General features: G+C 39.1%; 1 protein-coding gene across 8 annotated transcripts in view; it reads right to left on the reverse strand.

Annotated features, from left to right (window-relative positions):
- The window catches only part of MAPK14 (mitogen-activated protein kinase 14), a 72,445-nt gene that overhangs the window by 32,553 nt on the left and 16,161 nt on the right, over positions 1 to 23,731 (reverse strand). For 3 of the 8 annotated variants that reach the window (XM_089918851.1, XM_022581741.3, XM_022581740.3), the window contains exons 2-3: positions 18,277 to 18,406; positions 10,981 to 11,039 (exon numbers count right to left, since the gene is read on the reverse strand). In XM_089918851.1, coding sequence (XP_089774977.1) covers positions 10,981 to 11,039; positions 18,277 to 18,406 — 189 coding nt within the window. Of the gene's footprint in view, positions 1 to 10,980; positions 11,040 to 18,276; positions 18,407 to 19,942; positions 23,241 to 23,731 lie in introns of those variants that run through there. The other 5 variants (XR_016394644.1, XM_089918848.1, XM_089918849.1 and 2 more) reach the window with 4 other exon arrangements.

A 23,731-nucleotide genomic window follows, 5' to 3' on the forward strand; every position in this document is an offset into this window, starting at 1 on the left:
CGCAACAAGAGAAGCCACTGCAATAAGAAGCCCATGCACTGCAATGAAGAGGAGCCCCCACTCGCCACAACTAGAGAAAGTCCGCACACAGCAACAAAGACCCAACTCAGCCAAAAAATAAATAAATAAATTTATTTTTAAAAAAAGAAAAAAGAATATTCTACCACTGTGTAATTCCCTTTAAGTCCCCTCCCCATCAGAGGCCACATTCATTTTATCACTAAAATTTCCAGACACCGGGAGAGACTGTCAAGACATTATATAAGTACATAAGGTTAATCAGTCTATATAGTGATAACTATCAAACGTTGCTGCTAGGCTCCAATCAAATCAGCTGAACCACATTATTCATGGCAGATGTGTCTGGCAGGAACTAACCTAATCACTATATGTTGTTTCCACGAAGCCCAAAAGACCAATCCATGAAAACCAATTGTCAAATTCCAACTCATCACATATAGAAAGGTTTTTGAAATAAATTTTGCAACAGTGGACAAAAGCAAGTGTTGTCCAAAGTTCCTGAATGCTTATGGAAGACATAACAATTTCTAAAAGTAGTGAACAAGGAAGTGGGAGGAAAATGTCGATGGGCACATTTTAAATAAGCCAGTCCCAAAAGGAGCATTAATAGATGCCACATAGGGGCTTCCCTTGTGGCGCAGTTGTTAAGAATCTGCCTGCCAATGCAGGGTACACGGGTTCGAGCCCTGATCCGGGAAGATCCCACATGCCGTGGAGCAACTAAGCCCGCATGCCACAACTACTGAGGCTGAGCTCTAGAGACCGTGAGCCACAACTACTGAAGCCCATGCACCTAAAGCCTGTGCTCTGCAACAAGAGAAGCCACTGAAATGAGAAGCCTGTGCACCGCAACGAAGAGCGGCCCCCGCTCACTGCAACTAGAGAAATCTGCGCAGCAACGAGGACCCAATGCAGCCAAAAATAAATAAATTTAATAAACTAAAAAAAAACAGATGCCACATAATTTCTAGAGTATTAGTCTCTACAAAGCAATTACATTTAACTGCTTAATTAATTACATTTTAGTAAAGACATGCCTATTACTGTCAGTGTTCAGAACACCTCAAATAATTAAATCTGACCAACAGCTGGAAAGCTACCTAGTTCCCCCATCTTTAAAAAGGAATTAGATAAGTAGGGCTTTATTAGGTAGAGGGCTGAAAATATGATTTCACAGCCTGATGATACAAATCTTGTTTTCCACTTTTCTTGTGAGGATGGTTTCCTTTAAACTTAAACTATAAAGAGCATAAACCATCATTTCTCAAAGTAAAATGTACTGTACCAGCAAAAAGGCAGAAGTCTACAATAAGTGGTTTTCAGTACTCAAGACAGCACCCCATTTAGAGCTTCATTTATTAAGCGCTTCTTGGATAACACCCAATTGTCAAAGACTCCTACTCTACTGCCTTTTCTTTTTTTGAAGCATAATACAATCAGAAAGAACCTATGTAGAAAAAAATCTCTTCTATATCTATAGTTTGGCATCTCTACTACCGTCAGCCCTATTTGATAAAATAATTATCAAAAAGGGCAAAAAACATTTCCATATTAAAACAAAGTATTTAAAATAATCATAGGGATTGACAATTCGTAACCACATGCTTCTGAAATACACCCAATGATCCTTGGGACTCACTACAGCCTATTCTGAAAACAGCAGAGTGATTCTGTAAAAATGAAAAATAGACCATGTCACTCCTCTCAAAAGGCTTCCCATTTCACTTAAAGACAAAAATCCCTTCAGCAGCAGATAAAGCTGTACATAATCCAGCATCCTGTCCCCAATTCTCTCTCTCATTTCTTCATCTACCTCTCTCCCCTGCTCTCACTTAGCTGCACACTGGCCTCCTTACTGCAGCCACACAGGCCCCCTTGCTGCAATTCCAATACAGCATGCAGTCTTCTGCCTCAGGACTTTTGCACTGGCTGTTCCTTCTGCCTGGAATGCTCTTCCTCCAGATATCCACAAGTCTAATTCTTCTACTTCTTCAAATTTTTGCTCAAAATTCACCTTTTCAATGAGGCCTATCCTTACCACCCCATTTAAAACTGCATCTCTCCCCCAACCCTCACACTTCCCTGCTCTATCTTTTCCTCTTGTCCATAGCATTACTGCTTGCTAACATGCTAATTTCCTCTTTTATATGCTCATTGTTTATTGCTATCTATCTGTACAATGTTCAAGGAGGACAGGCTTCTTTTTTGTCCTCTGTAGTATCTAAAGTACCTAAAAACATTGTGTAGCAGATATCAGGCACTCAATTACCACTGAATTTAATTGAATGACCCAGGACAACTCATATAGTATTACTAGTAAGACCAGGCAAGGGCATATCTTATTGGAATACTCATGCCAAAGATCTTATCTGGTAAGCAGACCAGACTGTTCCAATGTAAGGGGTAAAAGCACCATTCAGCAGCCAGGTAGGCAGCTTAGCCAGCTTATTTCACAACAAACTATTCTCCTCATTTGAAGTAAAGATTACTGAAAGGTGCCCTCTACATTACCTGCATCAAATAAACCAGATTCAATATTCTACCATATGGTCTATATTCCAAGATAAAAACAAAAAAGTTAGTCAAAAGAGAATGCACTGGGCATGCTATCAGACAACTAGATTGCCAACCAGTTATAAACAGGAAAGCACAAGGTTATTCATTCATTCAGTCACTCCATCAACAAATATTTATTGTTGAGCACTAGGAGTACAACAGTGGAAAAGAAAGATACAGAATTTAGATGAGAGGAAGGTATATACTCATAATAGAGCATAATTAGAGTTATAAAAGTGTACATCAAGGTGCTGGAGAACACACAGGGGAGGGCACCAATCCAGACTTAGGAAGCAGTTAATTACAGGAAAATTTCTTGAGAGAATCAAACTCAAAACTATACCTTGAAGCTTCTTTACCTTTTTACAACAGCTAATCTGAGAAAAAGGGGGCATCTTACTGATCACGTAAGACAAAAACTGAATGGTGTTTTCTTAAAGGATGTGTCATTTGTTTAGATTTCAAATGTGAGTCAGTGACGACACCTACATGCTTTACCAACTCTCCATCCTCATTTTAGCAGACCTCTCTGATACGGAAATAAATTGCAAATATAACTGTTAATACAGTTAACTCATTCATCTTTCTCCCAGACTGCTTCTCTTTCTGTATTACCAATCTTGAGCACTCAACCTATTTTCAAGGAAGAAGAATATTTCTGTAAGTCCAAACAACTGGGCTGGGAATTTCTTTCAGTGATAGAGGAAAGCACTATTTCCAAGCAGATAATGCCTCTTAGCTAAATTAGGAAAACAGCCCTCCTCCGCCACCAAAAAAAAAAAATTCATTATTTACCAAAACACAATTTTTATCCAAGTACAAAAGAAAAATCAACGGTTATCTACTCCTTTAACAGTCTCCATTCCACACAAATCTCCTTTTTTGTATACTTTATACATTTCCTTCATTTCCTTGACTATCTGGAATATATTTCGACCTCTACACCCAATCCTTATTTATCTGTTTCTTTAGATACAGTTATTACCTTCTTTAGAGGCTTTCCTCCACTAAGTTTCTCTCATATTCTGAGATTACTTAATACCCTGTATGTTGCTTTGACACTGCAAATTTGACTTGGTCCTTTAAGTTGTTTTAGGTAAGCATTTATGCTTCATCTCATTAATGAGACCACATGCAACTGAAGGCCTTTAGTTTTGACATCTTACATACAACCTATCACACAGCATTTACCCAATGAGAAGGGTTAGCAAACTTTCAAATAATAGAGCTCTGGATCAAGAAAAATGTGACTAGAAATAGACTTAGAGCCAAAAAGACCTAAGATGTGTACAATTTTTTTTTTTTGTGTGTGTGGTACACGGGTCTCTCACTGTCGTGGCCTCTCCTGCTGCGGAGCACAGGCTCTGGATGCGCAGGCTCAGCGGCCATGGCTCACGGGCCCAGCCACTCCGCGGCATGTGGGATCTTCCCGGACCGGGGCACGAGGCCGTGTCCCCTGCATCGGCAGGTGGGCTCTCAACCACTGCGCCACCAGGGAAGCCCAATGTGTACAATTTTATATGTGGTATTATACAATTCAGTTCATCACTCTCAACTTCTGAGAATTTCTAACTACTAAAGACTCAACAAGGGGGCTTCCCTGGTGGCACAGTGGTTAAGAATCTGCCTGCCAATGCAGGGCACATGGGTTCGATCCCTGGTCCGGGAAGATCCCACGTGCTGTGGAGCAACTAAGCCCACGTGCCACAACTACTGAGCCTGCGCTCTAGAGCCTGAGAGCCACAACTACTGAGCCTGCGTGCCACAACTACTGAAGCCCGCGAGCCTAGAGCCCATGCTCTGCAACAAGAGAAGCCACCACAATGAGAAGCCCACACACCGCAATGAAGAGCAGCTCCTGCTCTCTGCAACTAGAGAAAAGGAAGCCCACACGCAGCAACGAAGACCCAACACAGCCAAATAAAGAAGACTCAACAAGGAAGAAAATAAACTCCCTGCTCTAATAGAGCTTACAAGCTACAGGGAGAAGACAGACAACAATAAATATATGATGATAAAATTTGCTAAGAAGAAAGTAGGGTAAGGAGTAGACCCTGACAGTGGGGGTAGTATTTCAGCTATGGTGGAGAGGGAAAAAAAAAAGCTTCTGATGAAATGACCTTTCGGTAGGGTCTTGAAGGAAATGAAGGAATCAGTCATGTGGATATGTGGGGGGAGTGTTCCAGGCCAACATTAGAAACCAGTACAAAGGTTCTACTGGGAATGTGGATGTCTGTATTCAAGGAAGAATAAAGAGGCCAGAGTGGCTGGAATGGAGAGAGTGAGCGGGAAAAGTATTAGATGAGGTCAGAGAGTGAACAGTGATAAAAATCATGGAGGATCTTCCAGAACCTATCACACTGTATTTTGTTTGGTCATTTAAATTGTTCTTCTCTCCAATTAAAGAGTCTCAATCTATCATCAGGGACCATGTTTATCTAATTTGTTATATTCCCCAGAGACTAGTACTATGCTTAACACAGGATGGGTATTTAAATATTTATGAATTAAATCAGGTTAAAATATAAATCTAGAAACTTCCTTTACCTATTTGGTACATTCAGCAGCTTTTACACTGATAAAAAAGGCTACACTTAGTGGTTGAACAATCATTTTTAGTTAGTGGACGGCTAAATAAGCTAGCTGATTATCTGCCCATTGGCTTTCACTAAAACAATGGCTGCTGACTGACCCTGTTGTAGATCTTCTTCTAGATCACGGCAGAATCTAAAACCCCACTTCCACATCCCTCTTCAAGAACCAAGCAAAGATAAGGAACTTGGGTATAAGAAACCTGGAATGGGAAGTTATAAAATAAGGGGGGAAATGGCAATTCAGCTTTCCTGAAATTTGAGGAAGTTGTTTGCACTGAGTCCAAAAACTCTTCATTGTCTACTAAGCTTGATCAGAGAACCACTATAGTTAAGAAAAGGCAATGTTGTAGTAGCATGAAGTTGCAGCTTACTCTAGGGTTAGGTTCTAATACTGGCTATTTCAAGATTTTGGATTCCTATTGGTAACTAAATATTTGCAGCATGCATATGGCACATATATGCCACCTCCTGACAAATATTACCATCAGGAAGCAAAGAGACAGCCTACCCGGCTCTTTGGTGGGGCTGGTGGCAGACTCTGGGAGGGCTCATGCCAAGGAGTGCTTCCCACGACTTCTGCTGCCAGTGACCATGTCCCCCCGGTGAGCTGCGGCCACCCCACGCCTCTGCAGGAAACCCTCCAACACTAGCAGGAGTATGGATTACGTCAAAGCAGTCAATGATGGAGCTGCCTAGTGGGTTCCTGCTTCACTAAGCTCTACATCTTGGTGTGTGTGTGAGGACCTGACTGTATCGTTAAGGATCTACTTTCCCGGGACTTCCCTGGTGGCACAGTGGTTAAGAATCTGCCTGCTGGTGCAGGGGACACGGGTTTGATCCCTGGTCCAGGAGGATCCCACATGCAGAGCAACTGGGGCCATGCACCACAACTACTGAGCCTGCATTCTAGAGCCCGCGAGCCACAACTACTGAGCCCTCATGCCACAACTACTGAAGCCCGCACGCCTAGAGCTCAAGCTCTGAAACAAGAGAAGCCACCACAATGAGAAGTGCGCTCACCGCAATGAAGAGTAGCCCCCATTCGCCACAACTAGAGAAAGCCCTCGTGCAGCAATGAAGACCCAACACAGACAAAAATTTAACAAAATAAAAAAAAAGAAGCAAACAGAAATGTCCAAATGATATCCAATCACTAAAAAGATCTAGATATATCTTATAAAATTTTGCCAACTGTACAACCACATCATATCGCAGTCAAGAACAACTTGGTACTGTATTCTCATCTTTTAACTCCACATTTTCCAAACACCAGCTCTGTTATATTCAGTAACTGCACATTGTTTCTAATGATCAAAACTCACTACCTATTATTCCTTTCTCGAAAGTATAGTCTTACTAATGAATTATGTAGGATGCCTATTAACTAAGAAATTTAAAATTCAGTAAAAGCTTGAATTGTATGATAAATGGAAAGTGCTAACTGAAACATAAAGGCACAAATACACATAACACATGACTAAAAGCCAACTATAACTATGAAAAGTAATTAGAAATTTTGTTAATTAGCACAGAAAATTAATGTTCAAAATTACTGTTTGGGGCTTCCCTGGTGGTGCAGTGGTTAAGAACACGGGTTCGAGCCCTGGTCCGGGAAGATCCCACATGCCGCGGAGCAACTAAGCCTGTGCGCCACAACTGCTGAGCCTGTGCTCTAGAGCCTGCGCGCCACCACTACTGAGCCCATGTGCCACAACTACTGAAGCCCACGCACCTAGAGCCCGTGCTCTGCAACAAAAGAAGTCACCACAATGAGAAGCCTGCGCACTGCAATGAAGAGTAGCCCCTGCTCGCCACAACTAGAGAAAGCCCACACACAGCAACAAAGATCCAACACAAACAAAAATTTTAAAAAATTGAAAGCAACCCCCCCCAAAAAGAATAAATAAATATTTTAAACAAAAACAAAAAACAAAATTGCTGTTTGCTCTAAACCTGGCAGCCTGTAGAACCACTCTAGTCTTCAGCTTGTTTGATTTGGCCAAAACAGTGGGTCTTTGTCTGTTTATTTTGTTTTAATGTAAATTTGAATGCTTTTAGGAAGTGCAGGTATTCTGCATAGCACTGAGCCTAGTTTATGTTATTTGTCTGGCCCTAAAGGTATTTAAATTTGCACAACCTGTAACTGTAGGTGAAGATGTTTGATCTCTTATGCAAATTCTGAAATGACTTTGGAAAAACACTGAAATAACCATAGTCCTGGACAAGTACTAATTTTTTCTGTGATACATAAATCATAAAAAAGTAAACAATGAAACATTTTTCCAAAAGGTATCCTTAGGTTCATCATTCTATTTTCAGAGATTCTCTGGGATTGAAAACACTTCAGAAGTGAACCACCCCAATTTTCATCATTTTACACGGAAGTTAACTGGGACCCAGAGAGGAAAAGTGACTTGTCCAAGGTCTTACAGTCAACGGATAACTTAGTTACAAAAGTGTTGTTTTTGTTTTTTTTAATTTACTTATTTAATTTATTTATTATTTTTTGGCTGTGTTGGGTCTTCGTTGCTGCACGCGGGCTTTCTCTAGCTGTGGTGAGCTGGGGCTACTCTTCGTTGTGGTACGCGGGCTTCTCATTGCAGTGGCATCTCTTGTTGCGGAGCACAGGCTCTAGGCACGCAGGCTTCAGTAGTTGTGGCTTGTGGGCTCTAGAGCGCAGGCTCAGTAGTTGTGGCACATGGGCTTCGTTGCTCTGTGACATGTGGGGTCTTCCCGGACCAGGGCTCGAACCCGTGTCCCCTGCATTGGCAGGCAGATTCTTAACCACTGTGCCACCAGGGAAGCCCCTACAAAAGTGTTCTGAATTTATTTCCCCTAACAAGATTTTTATTTCATCAAGGGAAAGGCTAGTGTTTCTGATTATCCTGAGCCTTGTTCTAACACTCTGCTCAGCAAGTATTCAACAAGTAGTACTGAGATTTGCTCCCAAACGGTGAACTAAGTTCTTATTTATAAACAATCATAACCCAAATTACACAATGTTGTATGTCAGTTATATCTCAGTAAAGCCGGAAATAAATAAGCAAATAGAACCCAGTTACAGTTACATAGAAAGAACAGATTCCTGCTCAGTAGCCATGGTATCTGTTGAATGCATGAATGAAGAAATAAATGCAATTTCAGTTCAGTGGGTATGCTTGTAAGTCAGTGAGCCTTCAAATGGATAAAGGAGCCAACAGGCACCACAATGGATAAAACTTAACCTCCCAAAGACACTAGCCTTAAATAAGGTCTTTGACATAGGAAAAACAGGCTCATAATCCAGTTCCATATGCCTGATTAAGGCAAAATACAGCATTAGCCTAGGTCAGCGAATTATCAATTCCTTTCTTAAAAAAAAAAAATCAATCCTTGTCACACCTGAAATTTTGGGCTATAGCTCAATCCTGATTCAAATGTTTTCTAAAGTAATTCACAAACATATTACTTCAGCATTTTTTCCACATTTAGACAGAATATCAAAACCCATCATTCTTAGGGCAGTGAAAATACACTGTATGATATTATAATGATATGTCATTATATATTTGTCTAAATCCATAAACTTTTCAACACTAAGAGTGAATCCTATGGTAAACTAGGGACTTTGGGTAATTATGATGTGTCAATATAGGTCCATTCTTGGTGAAAAATATACCATTCTGGTGATAATGAGGGAAGCTATGCATGTACAGGGGCAGGGCGGTAAGCAGGAAACCTCTGTACCTTCCCCTCAATTTTGTTGTAAACCTAAAGCTGCTCTTAAAAAAAAAAATCCTCAAAAAAGTAAAAGTTAATGAATTAATGTTAAAGAAAAAAAACATCATGGCAATATTCTCTTTTCCAAACATAGCCTACAGCAGGGCTCAATAACTTGCAACACACATGCTTCTGCCTGGGGCATCCAGTAAGGAGGCTTTAGAAGCCTCCACATTCTAGAGACACGCAGGGCTCAGGAAGCACAGCTGTTCTTAGTTACTGCCTTTTTTTTCCCCTTTGCTTGAAGGAAGTTCAAAGTTTTTTCTTAAACTTTCATTAGCAGGATCAAGGTTAATGTGGGTGGGAGTTCTTGCACTTAGACTAGATTCTCCTTCTTTCATCTTCGACTCACAGTCATATCATGTTCCAACTAAGTTCAAGTGGTGGGAGATTTTTTTGCTACCTTCCTCCTTCTCTTTCCATTTAATATTCTACATTTCTTTTTCATTTTCCCCCCCTTTCATTAGACAGAACACACAAGCTCAAACATCTCCTCCACTCCCTCCCACTTGTTCTTTGGGAAATGAGCAAATGGTGCTTGCACTTGGCCTAGGATAAGGGTAGAAGAAACTGAGCCCAGGATAAGGGTGGGGTTAAGTTCAGCACTGGGGACAGTGGAGAGTAGAGGTTAAGGAAGAGAGGCCAAGATCTGCAATTTTATTTGGATTTTCACAATAGTCCTCCTTTCCACTTAGGAACGCCAAAATTTCACCAGGACAAAATGTATAACCCTAAATTTAAGGTGTTCCTTCTCTCTTATGGTATAGTATACTTGTGAATTGGGGACGGGAGGTATGTTAATTCAGATATTGGGAAAGCTACAGTAGAGCACTCACACATACACAACACCTGCACAACATCCACAACACTTGCTGGAATCTCTCTTGTACTCATACAGGTGCAACCTGGGCAGGTGAGGGCATTACTGCCCCATGGGGCAACACTTGCCAATGGAGTCAGAAGCCAGTGGGTAAATGCTCCCATCTGAGGTGCATTCTACACAACTTTTGGAAAACTGAAGACCCTGGCAGTTTTCAGCCCAGTTGCACACAATGGTGACTGACTTAATAACATATCCTCGTAGCAACTTTCTCTTCCTCTCTGTTTCGTTTTCCCTAGCCCTCAACTACTGGTTCCTGAGAATCTCAGGCCCTCTTTCTAGGGGGGGTTCCCCAGGCTAAAACAATAGAGATGGTCACAAAACTGGGAGAATCAGCTTTCTAAACACATGAGGCTCACCATTTGTCCCAGTACAGAAATCCAATACTTTAAAGATCAGCATGCATTTCCCACACACAAGCAGGATAAAAGAAATGGAAGAATCTATATGGAACCAGGACTCCACTACATTTCTTTCTATTTTTTTTAAAAAATAATTTTATTTATTTTTGGCTGCGTTGGGTCTTCGTTGCTGCATGGGCTTTCTCTAGTTGTGGCGAGCAGGGGCTACTCTTTATTGCGGTGCATGGGCTTCTCATTGCAGCGGCTTCTCTTGTTGCGGAGCATGGGCTCTAGGCAGACGGGCTTCAGTAGTTATGGCACGCAGGCTCAGTAGTTGTGGCTCACGGGCTCTAGAGCGCAAGCTCAGTAGTTGTGGCACACGGGCTGAGTTGCTCCGTGGCATGTGGGATCTTCCCAGACCAGGGCTCGAACCCGTATCCCCTGCATTGGCAGGCGGATTCTTAACCACCGCGCCACCAGGGAAGCCCACCACTACATTTCTTGATATAAACATGTCCCTTTGAAAGCTGGGACAGACAATTTGAGAATAAAAATCATGGTCAAAACTCCCTATACTCTTCTCTATGGAACTGTTGCCAGGACCCACCACTGTGTCTCCAAATAGGGCACAATGTGCCTGAGATGATGAAAATACGAATTTATACCCCCCAAAATATACATCTTCTGTATCCATTCCCCATTCCGCAGAAGAGCTGGATGACAGGAATAAAGAATCTAAGTCTGATAGTGCTAAGTGGTTCAGGATTAGAAATGGGCTGCTAATCTTTAACCTCTAGCGGAGGAAGGCAAACACAGAGGATTTACTCACACATCATTGAATTCCTCCAGAGACCTTGCAGGTGTGAAAACATCCAACAGACCAATCACCTATAAGGAAACATAAAAATCAAACAGTAAATAAATATTGAACTTATCCATCAGGTCTTAGTCATTTTTTTTTTTTTTTTTTTTTCCAGTACGCGGGCCTCTCACTGCTGTGGCCTCTCCCGTTGCGGAGCACAGGCTCTGGATGCGCAGACTCAGTGGCCATGGCTCACAGCCCAGCCGCTCCGCGGCATGTGGGATCTTCCCGGACCGGGGCACGAACCCACGTCCCCTGCATCGGCAGGCGAACTCTCAACCACTGTGCCGCCAGGGAAGCCCAGGTCTTAGTCATTTTAATGGGAACTAATTCCAAATCCTGCTCTCAGTTCAATAACATTACATTATCATATACTTAATAACTCCAACTTATTTTTTACCCAAATTATGCTTTTGTTTTTTACTTGTTAAACATCACTTTTCATAATAACTCATTTTACTACTAAAATCTTCATGTCTTTAGAATTTGGTCACATATAACCATTAGCTTATCAGGAAGCAAAAAGATTTAGGACTCTTGACTTACACATGCACTGATAGTCTAATGATTAACAAACAGAAAAAAGTCATACTTCTACAGCTGTTGTTACAGTATCATTTTTCTTTTTAAAAAATATTATTATTCAATAAAAATTACTATATAGTCTTCAAAACTGACATTTTTAAAGCCCCAATATATCTTCTCAGTATATTCTTGGTATTATTCTTATAATATTCTTAATATTAAGATTATTAATCACTATCAGGTATTTAGATCAGACTATAAAAATGAAAAAACAAAGCTATCTTTATACAAGGATAAAGCAAAGAGCTACTTAATACTCAGTAATCCATGGTCTTTGAACAGTTTTTCTGGTCATGACTTTACACTGATTAATTTAATATCCCCCCCCCTTCCCCAGTTCCTCCTAAAACCCAGACCACTCATTTCCACAAAGCTAGGCACTAAGAAGGCAAATAAGACATATAATTCATGTGTAATATGTTCAGCAAGATTTAAGGGAAACTGGAAATGGAAAAAACAAAAGCTAAATGGGCTTCATGAAAACTGACCCATGACCGTGGACTCAGTAAAATATACCAACACTCAAAATATTATCATGAAAAAGAGCACTTTTTTTTTTTTTTTTTGCAGTACATGGGCCTCTCACTGCTTGTGGCCTCCCCTGCCGCGGAGCACAGGATCCGGACGCGCAGGCTCAGCGGCCATGGCTCACGGGCCCAGCCGCTCCGTGGCATGTGGGATACTCCCGGACCGGGGCACGAACCCACGTCCCCTGCATTGGCAGGCAGACTCTCAACCACTGCGCCACCAGGGAAGCCCAAAAGAGCACTTTTAATTAGAATGTTACACCACTCATCCAAATATCAACTTTTGGCTTCCTTGGTGCCACAGTGGTTAAGAATCCACCTGCCAACACAGGGGACATGAGTTCGAGCCCTGGTCCGGGAAGATCCCACATGCCTTGGAGCAACTAAGCCCGTGCGCCACAACTACTGAGCCTGTGCTCTAGAGCCTGTGAGCCACAACTACTGAGCCCGTGCGCCACAACTACTGAAGCCCACACACCTAGAGCCTGTGCTCCGCAACAAAGAGTAGCCCCCACTCGCCGCAACTAGAGAAAGCCCGCATGCAGCAACAAAGACCCAGCTCAGCCATAAATAAATAAATAAATTTATAAGACAAAAAAAAAAAAACAACCCTAAAAACCCCCACACAAATATCAACTTCTAAAAGCAATTTCAGGGCTTCCCTGGTGGCGCAGTGGTTGAGAGTCCGCCTGCCGATGCAGGGGACACGGGTTCGTGCCCCGGTCTGGGAGGATCCCTCATGCCGCAGAGCGGCTGGGCCCGTGAGCCATGGCCACTGAGCCTGAGCGTCCAGAGCCTGTGCTCCGCAACGGGAGAGGCCACAACAGTGAGAGGGAAACAAACTAAAAAAAGACCTTGGAATTCAAGAAGAATAGCTTTTCAAGTCTTTGCATCTTATTGCAAAGGAAAGGTACAGTTATCCATCATCTCCTTATCCAGACAACCGTACACAAGAAAATGAAAATTACCTCTAATTGTACTACTGGTTACAACTATCATTAACATTTTGAGATACTTTCTTTGATTTTTCTGATGTACATAAATTAAATCAGGGTTATACTATGCATACAGTTTTATATCCTGTCTTGTCACTTAACAAATAATGACTCTTCTCATGTCCTCAAATGTTTTTCAATAATATGTTCTACCATTTGTATATACCATAATAAAACCAAGTTCCTATCTTTGGACACTTAAGGAACACTGCAAGTATATGTGCATATGCGTGCATGCGTGCATATATACACCTTGCATTTTCTTCCAGAGAATAAATTTCAAGAAATAGAATTACAAGATCAAAGGACATCAATATGCTTAAGGATCTTAATACTGTCAAACTGTCCTCCATAAAGATGAGGCCAACTTACATCCCACCAATAGTGTTATCTATGACCTTATAATAGCTCTGAATAGTGCTTTAAATTAAGTCAAATCATTTTCTTTTTCCTTTCCCATCTAAATCATAATTGTTCTCCTTGAGTTTGATACAGTCCTGGCTTAAGACCTCTGGTCTTTTAAAAAATTAATTAATTAATTAATTTTGGGCTGCGTTGGGTCCTCACTGCTGTGCAGACTTTCTCTAGTTGCAGTGAGTGGGGGCTACTCTTTGTTGTGGTGCACGGGCTTCTCATTGCAGTGGCTTCTCTTGTTGCGAAGCATGGGCTCTAGGCACACGGGCTTCAGTAGTTGTGGCACGTGGGCTCAGTAGTTGTGGCTCATGGGCTCTAGGGTGCAGGCTCAGTAGTTGTGGCGCACGGGCTTAGTTGCTCCGTGGCATGTGGGATCTTCCTGGACCAGGGCTCAAACCAGTGTCCCCTGCATTGGCAGGCGGATTCTTAACCACTGCGCCACCAGGGAAGTCCCAACCTCTGGTCTTTTGATTACTACCCCCTACACCCTCTTGTACTTCTGATAGCTGAGACCTAGAAGCCAATTTTATTCACCTGCTCCAATATTTTCTAATCACTGATTCTTGTTATTTGAGATGCCCCATCTTCTCAACAAGAAAACTTTAAAACAATTTACATTGTTTTACATTATTTGAATTGTGGCTTTGAAAATATCCTCAGATCAAAATAAAATTAAACTACTAGAGATCCAATTTACACAGGATTATTCATGCAAGGGTTATCTCAAACACACTAAAGTGAAACAAGTCCAAGCATTTTAAATAAAAACTCCCATTTCAATCTGAAAACACAATAGGTATTTAGAATCAAACAGCTGTAAATCTGAACCCTCAATCAATCTGTGACTTCTTAGACCCATGAGCTTCTTTCTTTTACATTCCAATAACCCCAAAACATGGGATGTTGCCGGGCACACAGCAGTTCAATTAATATTTGTTACATAAATAAAAATATCTTCTCTGAGCCTCATTTTCCTCAGATGAAAGACACGTGTATATCATTGCTTATTTTCATAGTAGTTTGGGGAAGATTATGTAGACTGACCAGCTGTGGATTACCAAAATAAATCGTGACCAGAAACTTCAGAGCTTTATAATGAATTGTAAAATACAAATCACAGAAACAAACTATTTGAAGCAGCTACTTCCAGTAACAAAACATGACATATAAAGCTAAATTCAATTATTCAAATGATTAAAAAGTATGGCTGCAAGAAGCACAATGACTAATTTGGAAAAAAATAATAGAACAAAGCATATTAGCAAATACTCTATCAAGTTTTAATTTCCTTAAAAGGGACACATTTTATGACATTAAAGCCACTCACGTTACATCAAAGTATTTTTAATTTTTTGTGGGCTTTTACAAATATCCCTTCTCTATTAATCCTATTTATGGAGTATTAATCATAAGGAAAATACTGTAAAACAAAAGTTTCCCAGCATTAAAATAGATTTGGGGAACATTTCATAATCGATTCATTTCTCATTTCTTAAATGGAAATTTATTTTTAATTTGTCATATTTTAGCCTATTTCCTTACTCCTTCTGCCATTATGATTTCAGACGCTTTAGAAAGTAACCCAGGAATTAAATATTTAGAAAAGACGGTTATAGTATAAATAATCAGCAAATATCTCTGATGACTGTCCTACAATGACAAACAGAAGTAATATATCTTTATTAAATTGGTACACACTCACAAAACACTTTCTAAGTCAGTAACCAGTCAAAGACAATATTTAATGTATTTAACACAAACACACCAAAACAACCACTTGTTCTATCATGGTAAGATTAACTCTAAGGCTCCCAAATAAAATTTATGAAAGGAGTCCCTTAATCATTAAAAGTTTTTTTTAATGTATAGCTCTCCAGGCCCTTAACTGTACAGTACCTACTCAGACAGCAAAAGGATGCAGCTAGCCAGCTGCTTCCTTTTAATCTTTCCTTAGACCAGATGTCAATGAGATCAAGGTCAAAAATTCAGTCAGGAATGGGCCAGGTAAATTTGTTCAGAGAGTAACATCCCCCAGCTCCTATAACCCATATGAAAATTACATATCTGTCATTCATGATCACTAATAAAAGAAATAAAATGAACTACGGATTTTAAGTCAGAGGCATTTTTGTGTAAAAGATCACATGTGCATTCTGGCACCTAAAAATTCTATTTGCTACCAATCCTTACTTAACTTTTTCACGAGTTTTAAGTTGCTGCTGCTGCTGTCTTTGGAGTCAAGGCAGCTAGCTCAAAGTTAGACAGTGGCCCAAAACAGTCATTAAAGAGAAAGAAAGAAAAAGAGGAAGAGAAGATAAAGGAGAGGAATTCCTCTTAAAATCCTCGATTAAACTTACTTGGAAGTCTTGGTTCTTCACCTGGTAAAAATACTTTTACACTGTACATACCTAACAAGCGTTTGTAGAATAGACTGAAATTCTGGAATTTTTCTACATTTAGTCAAAGTCTTTTGGCCCCTTCCCAGTCCCTCTTCAAACATTTGCCAACAGAATGGAGAACTATGAACATTCAGCCATCTGCCTCCTTTTGTTCAAACAACAAATCACCATCTAAATACAGGTGACCCTCTACATCGATACAGTGAAAACCTAAACATTTTAATATAAAAAAGACTGCTATTAAGCAAACTGCTTATAAAACAATTTAGATAAATTAAAATCCTGTTTTCCTAATACGGTCAGTCCTCTTTAAATTCGCATAGCCTTTCCTAAATTAAAACAATTGTATCCCATCACTGTGGCCTCTTCATGTCTACAAATACAGAATGGCTCAAATGCAACCAGCCCAATATCATGTAAGACATATTTCAAAGTATCTCATTATGGAAAATTAAAATATAGCATACTAAATAAGGTTGTTGCAATGATCACTAGAAAAGCCAAGGCATGGATTCAGATATCCCAAAATAATTTTTGCCCTAAACATTGGCTCAAATTGACTATGAAATAAAGCAGAACAATAAATTACAGTGCTGGTAATCTTCTACAGTAGATGTTCTTAAATTAGCACAGACAACATCAGTGGGATCCTGGGGCCTCCTGGAGGTGCTTTGGGGTTCCATAAATGTTTGGCTTGCATTCCATTTTCAAAGTATTCTTAAAAAGCTATGACAGTATCTTTGTCACATTTATTAACGTGTAATGAAAAACAGCATACACACTCAACTGTGATAAAAGCCAAATGTAAACCCATCAGTTAAGTTGCCAGACCACCTTGATTTTATGCAGACTTCGGAATAAAGATTCTCCTGCCAGCTTTCTCCACATATCTCAACTTCTTATAAACATGTCACTGATTAGGAAGGCTGCAGCTCTGCACTGAACTTTTTAAAAACTCAAGTTTGCACATGGATGCTCATATAAAAATTACCTAGGAATGGAGATAATCTGTGGAAAACAGGACGTTCTCAATAGTATGCAATTAAAACATGAAAATAAATAAGCTGCAGCTGTGATTACAACAGCTTAAATTCCAAATTTAAGTCACAATGCTCTCAATTTAGAAGAAATTTGTACTTTGTGAAACAAATGTATTTTAATACAATTTTTTCTTACTATGAAGAAAAAAGAGTTCAATTACTGAAACAGAAAAATATCTTAATAGCCAAGTAATATACTGAAACAGAAAAATATCTTAATAGCCAAGTAATAAACTGAAAAATTGAATTTTTTTTCTACACAGTAACCACCAATAGGGTCAAATAGTTCTAAAATCTCTATGGCCATTGTTTCTACAATGGTACAAATTTTACAGTTCCTTTCATACAGCAATCACATAAACCCTTTCTAACTTGATTTTGAAATTCAGGAAAATAAGTGTCCTCAGTCAATTGTTTTTTCACTTTCAGTTAATATTCCAACTGCATCCATTTATTTATGCTATTAGGATTTTTAAGCACTCCTTTGCAGGACAGCATTGTTCTCAAATGTCCAAACTTATAGACAAGGAAACGTTATATTTAACTTAAACAATGTCTTTGTCACATTTGTTAAAATCCCTGAATCTAGAAAAGCTGTCTTTTAAAAATTAAAAGGAAAAAATTATATTAAATTATCCAGAAAATAATACCCATCTCTGATAAGGCACTCTTCCTCAAACTTCTCCACTGAAGAAACCCATAACAACACAAAATACCATGGATTCCCATATTCTGATAATATAGTCTTAAGTAAACCAAGTAGAGAATACGAAACTTCTTTGTAATATTTTCTGTTAAAAATCCTTGTGAGTTGTGTTTTATCTCACAATATTCTTTTTTTTTTTTTCAGTACGCGGGCCTCTCACTGTTGTGGCCTCTCCCGTTGCGGAGCACAGGCTCCGGACGTGCAGGCTCAGCGGCCATGGCTCATGGGCCCAGCCGCTCCGCGGCATGTGGGATCTTCCCGGACTGGGGCACGAACCCGTGTCCCCTGCATCGGCAGGCGGACTCTCAACCACTGCGCCACCAGGGAAGCCCACAATATTCATTTTTATTAAAAAAAATTTTATATGCTTTTCCTCTAAAAATCTTTAAGTAAAAGTGAAACTCCAGGAAGATGCACCGATTTCATCCCAAGGCTTTGAGTATCTACCTGACATAACGCAGTGGTCACTAACACCCCAGTACAAGGACGGTCCAAGTTTGATGTACTCTAATGCATTTCCATTCGCAGTAATTAAAACACAATTTTTTCCAGTCTATTAAACAGCAGAATTTATCCTGCCTTGAATTATTAACTTACATTTTCATGTTTCATATGTTTAAGTAACCGCAGTTCTCTGTAGGTCCTTTTGGCATGAATAATGGACTGAAATGGTCTGGACAGCTTCTTCACTGCAACACGTAACCCAGTTTTTGTGTCAAAAGCAGCACTAAGGAAAAAAAAAAACATAAAAAGCTCATCATTAAATGTTCTCTAAATATATTAAAATCAGTATTTATAAGGCTATTTCATTTCCAAATTAAATGGGTCTCTAACAAATTTTAAAAGTATAAAGATAAAAATTAAAATGACATATAATCCCACTATCCAAAGTAATCTATTAATTATTTTTGGTGTTTCCTTCTTGTCTTTTTTTCTATGCATCTAAATCAAGGATCAGCAAACTTTTTCCGTGAAGGGCTGTGTAGTAAGTATTTTAGACTTTGTGAGGCTTAGGGTCTCTGTCTCAACTACTCAACTCTGTGCTTGGAACTGGAATGCAGCAGATAGTACATTTCTAAATGAATGTAGCTATGTCCCAATAACACAAAAGCAGCAGCCACCTGATCTAGATGAGCCAACAGATTGGTACACAAAGAGCTGGATTCTGTCTTCTTGGCCTAGGCCTCAGTGTCACCTTGCCACCAAATGCTGCCTGATCAGAGGCCTTGGAAACCACCATGTTTTCAGGACAATGAGCTGGCAAAAAAATTTCTTGAGCACCTACAAAGTATTTGTCACTTTCTAGAAGCTGAGGTACAGTCGGGAATAAGTCAACATATCCCTGACCTCAGGGGATGGGGGGAGAGGGGAAGAGCAGAATAATAAAATAAATCTCACACAGTGATGAATGCTATGAATAAGTAAAATAGAATAACGGGATAAAGAGCGACAGAAAGCTGGTGGAGTTATGCTACATTAGCTAGGATGTCTGAGGAAGTACATTTGAGCTGAGGGAAGTGAATGATAAGAAAGTAGCAACCATGTAAAGATACAGTGGAAAAGAGCCTCAAGCAGAAGAAAAAATATTATTAACATTTAGTGAGTCTTTATTATCATTCCCCAGTTGACAGATAAGGAAACTGAAGCACAAGAGAGTATAAGTAACTTGCCCACAGTCACAAAGCTAGAGAGTGACAGTGCAGGAAGTCTGGATCCAGAGCTCACACTATTAACTATTTTCCTATGCTGCCTCTCAGAAAAGCAAGTGCAAAGAAAGGAAAAATAAAACAGAGGCAGAAAAAATATGGTATGCTGGAGTGACAAAAGAAACGAGGAGCAAGGGGAGCGAGGAAAAGAATGAGGTTAGAGATACAGGCAGAGGCAAGATCATACAGGACATCTACAGCAAGAAATGATGTGTATTCTAATTATTTTTAGAGACTGGGTTAATTCTATCATGTCTCATCCTCCTGTTTATCTCCAGTCTCTAATGGGTACATCCAAGGCTTTCGGATCATCTATTCTCACCAAACTCTCTTTCCCATATGACTCTGGCTCCAGAAGTTCCCCTCCCTTCGCTCCCAAATCCTTACCCTATGTCCTTGCTCTTCAACTCCCAATTTGTAATAAACTCCTGTAAATCTTCACTTCTGAACTTTCCCCCATCTCCTTGCTTTAATTGAAACCAGGCTGTACCTTGAAGACACTACTTCTCTTGTAGCCATGCCATTAGAGTGGATTCTCACTCTCATATCCCACGTACCTCACGGCTAGCAGGTGGCGTAGATGTCCTCCTTGCCAACTGTTTCCACTTCCAGACCATAACTTTCCCTTTGATTTACACAAGCTCCTGCTCACGAACATCTCTCCCTCTCTGTTGCTGTTATCCACTGACCTGGAATTTTCCATCTTAAAGTCCTATCTTAAAGTCTCTCGCCCCTCCCAACTTCTGTCATCATTCCTGGCAACTTCAGCATCCAGGTGGAGGGCACGTCCAATTTCCTGGCCTCCTGTGTGACCCATCCTCTTCAGCTCTTCACCTCAGAGTCTGCCTGCCTACCCGCAGGCTGAGTATTTTCCCCTCTCCTCTGCTGGGAAGCTTGCTGGGGCCTCTTGGAGCAAGGAATGCCATCGGGTTTCTAGCTGACATGCCTGCAACTGAGTGTGCAAGTTCAATTCAGGGGAGAAGAAAGAAGACGCCCACTTGAGCCACCTGTCCAAGTCATTCTCCGTGCTAGCTTTCCAGTAATAAAGTACATATTTTTATCTCTATTTGACTCCTATCTATTAAGCAAAAGGCAAGCTAGGATTAATCAGTACTCTACAGACCCCAATAATCACAATTTATTACTGTATGTTTATTTACCACCCAGCAGAGTGGTTAAATAAGGACTGGGGCTTTGGTATTAGACTCTGGATTTTAATTCCAGTTCTGCCAGTTAGTAGTTATATAACCTTGAGGAGGTTAATTAAATTCTCTCGGCCTCATATATAAAATGAGGATAACGTTTATATCTAATCTGTCCGATGTTTGTTAGGATTAAATGTGATAATTTTTGCAGTAGGTTTAGCAAAGGGCCTGGCCATGGTAAAGCTCAAATATTTCAAATATTAGACATAATAATGTCTGCGTTTTCCACTCATCATAAGCACCTTGAGGGCAGGAAGTGTCTTCTGTTTTATTCAGTATTGTATTCCATAGGACTTAGCTTAATGCCTGGCATGTGGCCCATTCTCAATAACTGCTTTACAAAAGTATAAAATGAAGTATGAAAGAAAAACTTCAACTTTATCATTTGGCCCTCAATTCTTATAAATTCAATAGCATCCAACAAAAAACTGATATTAATGTTAAAAACTTACATGTGTGTTGAGTATTATTGTTAGGCATTGGTTTTAATCTTTACATGAATGAACATCTTTATCACAACTTTATAAGAAGACATTATTATTATTCCCATTTTACAGATGAGAGAACTGAGGCACCGAGAGGTTAACTAATGTGCCCACACAGACAGAAATGGCAGGGCTGGGATTCAAATCCAAGTGATGTGTTTCAAACATGAACTCTTTAACCATAACATAAAAGCAAGTTCAACCTAGCCACCAGTTCAGTCCATTTTAAATATATTCTAATCGTATGGACTCTGTTTCTTTTCTAAAATGCGTCCCACTATAATTAATTGCATTTCATAAGGAAAGTTTTTCCTGTGATCTTACATTGAACTCAGGATAATATTAATGAAAAGTATTTCATAAGAAATAACTTTCACTCAATATACATTACTTTATCAAGGGGGAGTTTTTAATCCCTAAAGTTATACTATGACTCTAAAACACTATAAAGGAGTCAATGATGTAATAACTCACAAATACCAAAATATCACTTCCTAAGCATTTACTGAAAAATCTCCTTCACGAGATTCTTTGTGGATACAAAAGAAACATTAAACATAGTACCTGATATCAAAGAACGTAACCATCTAACTGGGATGATGAAACATACATGAAAGCAAAGAATGCCCATAATACAGTGCAACTATTACACTTTTTAAAAAGTTGGGTTCAAAAATATGTAAGTTGGGTTTAAAAATATAAAAATATATAAGTTGGGTTCAAAATACATAAATGTTCATTGCAGCCAGTTCACAAGAACAAAACTAGAAACTACCTTAATATCCAATACAGCAGAGTTTAAACTATGGTACATTCTCATGTACCATATACTGCAGCCATTAACAAGACCTTCCACATACTAATATGTACTTGTTATACTGCTGATGGAAAAGAGAACAAGTTTCAGAAGTAAAGAATTATCCCCATCTGTGGGGGAAAAATATGTACACTCATTCAGATATGTACACATAAGCAGAGAATAAACGTCTAATATACTCAGGACTTTTAACACTTTTGCTTTTTAATGTATATTTTTCTATCCCCTGACTTTTTAAAAAAATGAGCTTATATCTTTTAACAAGGTTATTAGTAAAGTCAGAAGCATAAATCATCTGTGCTTTTCTGTTACCCTAAAACAAACAAAAAGAGGCATGCTTTCTAACTTTCATAAAACCACTACTGACAGGTATATTTCCTTCGAATGATCCTTACACAGCTATACTCAGAGTATATAAATAAATTTGTACCCACCTTACCTAAGCCATAAGAATTTTCTATTTTACTAAACAATCATTCACAACAATTTCAAAAATATCTGAACCACAAACTACTCATTCTCTTATTGATGGGCCTTATAAGCTATTCCATTCATTCACATACACAAATAATACAAACACTACTACAATGGACATCTTCACTCACAATGCTTCTTCCATAATTGCATGACTTCCTTAGAAGAGACTAATAATTTCTACTTCAAAGGACACATATTCCCACCTTTTAAAATATACTTTACTTACAGGAGAGAGCAAACAGGAATTGTTCAGAGAAACTGCTCTGTTAGTTAGTAATCCTTATGGCAAAAGTTGCTGAAGCAAAGAACATATGATCCATTCCCTCCCCCACCTCTTTAAGCATTTAACTTGCTCTGACCTAACCTGTTCTATCACTAATCAAAGCAATATTTGGAGAAAGAGGAAACCACATATTTCATCCTAAATTGAACATTGTATTTACCCAAAGCAGAAATTCCTAATAATTTTTTAAAGATCATCTGATAAAACCAACTGAACACTCAGAGGAGAAGAAATTCAAGTTACTGAATACCTGATCATACCACATATTATTTGGGAAACATTTCATTCAATCCTCATAACTTTGTGAGATAGTTATATTTACTTTCCAAAATAAGAAACTAATGGTCAGAAACATTAACAACTCACTGAATGGCATATAACTCATATGCAGTGGGATTCAGACTCAGATCTGTCTAATTTCAGGGCTCTTTTTCCAGGATGCCAAGCAGCCTGAGATAAGGACAACCCCAGCTACTGGCTTGCCTTTATTATTACACTTACTAGTATTACAGTTGGGAAGATTCCTCTTAATCACATTTAAAAAACTGTAACTACAAATAAAACTGTGTTTTCATGAGCAACATCATAACATGGAATTACCTTTATGAAAATCAGGTTCTCCAAACAACTGAATAAAATCCAGGACACACTGCTCAATAAGTTTTTCTCCCAATTGTAAACTCATAAAGTTCTAAAATTAATTCATACTTTATAAAAAACATTGCTATGGTAAAAAAAAATTAAAGGGAGAAATATAAAATTCATTAAAAACATATTATAATATTAGACTGTCATCATCATGTATCTACTGTTGACTGTGAATCCAGTGCCTAGGACAAAATAATATTCATTAAATAAAATTAAATGTTTTGTTATACATTCATACCTGCCTCTCCTCTCCCTGAAAAAATAGTGGCTTACTAGGTTCTTAATATCCTAATTTTGTTTAATTCTAAATTTACTTACATATACCCTGCTTTATTTCACAATGGATTTAAAGTAGCCTAGAACTATATACATACAACCTGACATAAGAATAAATGACTAGGGGAAAAATAAACAAGATAAATAAGAAATTA

Source organism: Delphinapterus leucas, chromosome 10 (genome assembly GCF_059928025.1).
Source record: "Delphinapterus leucas isolate spDelLeu-1000000601 "Yukka" chromosome 10, BTC_Dleu_Yukka2, whole genome shotgun sequence".
In the NCBI taxonomy this organism is placed as follows: Eukaryota; Metazoa; Chordata; class Mammalia; order Artiodactyla; family Monodontidae; genus Delphinapterus; species Delphinapterus leucas.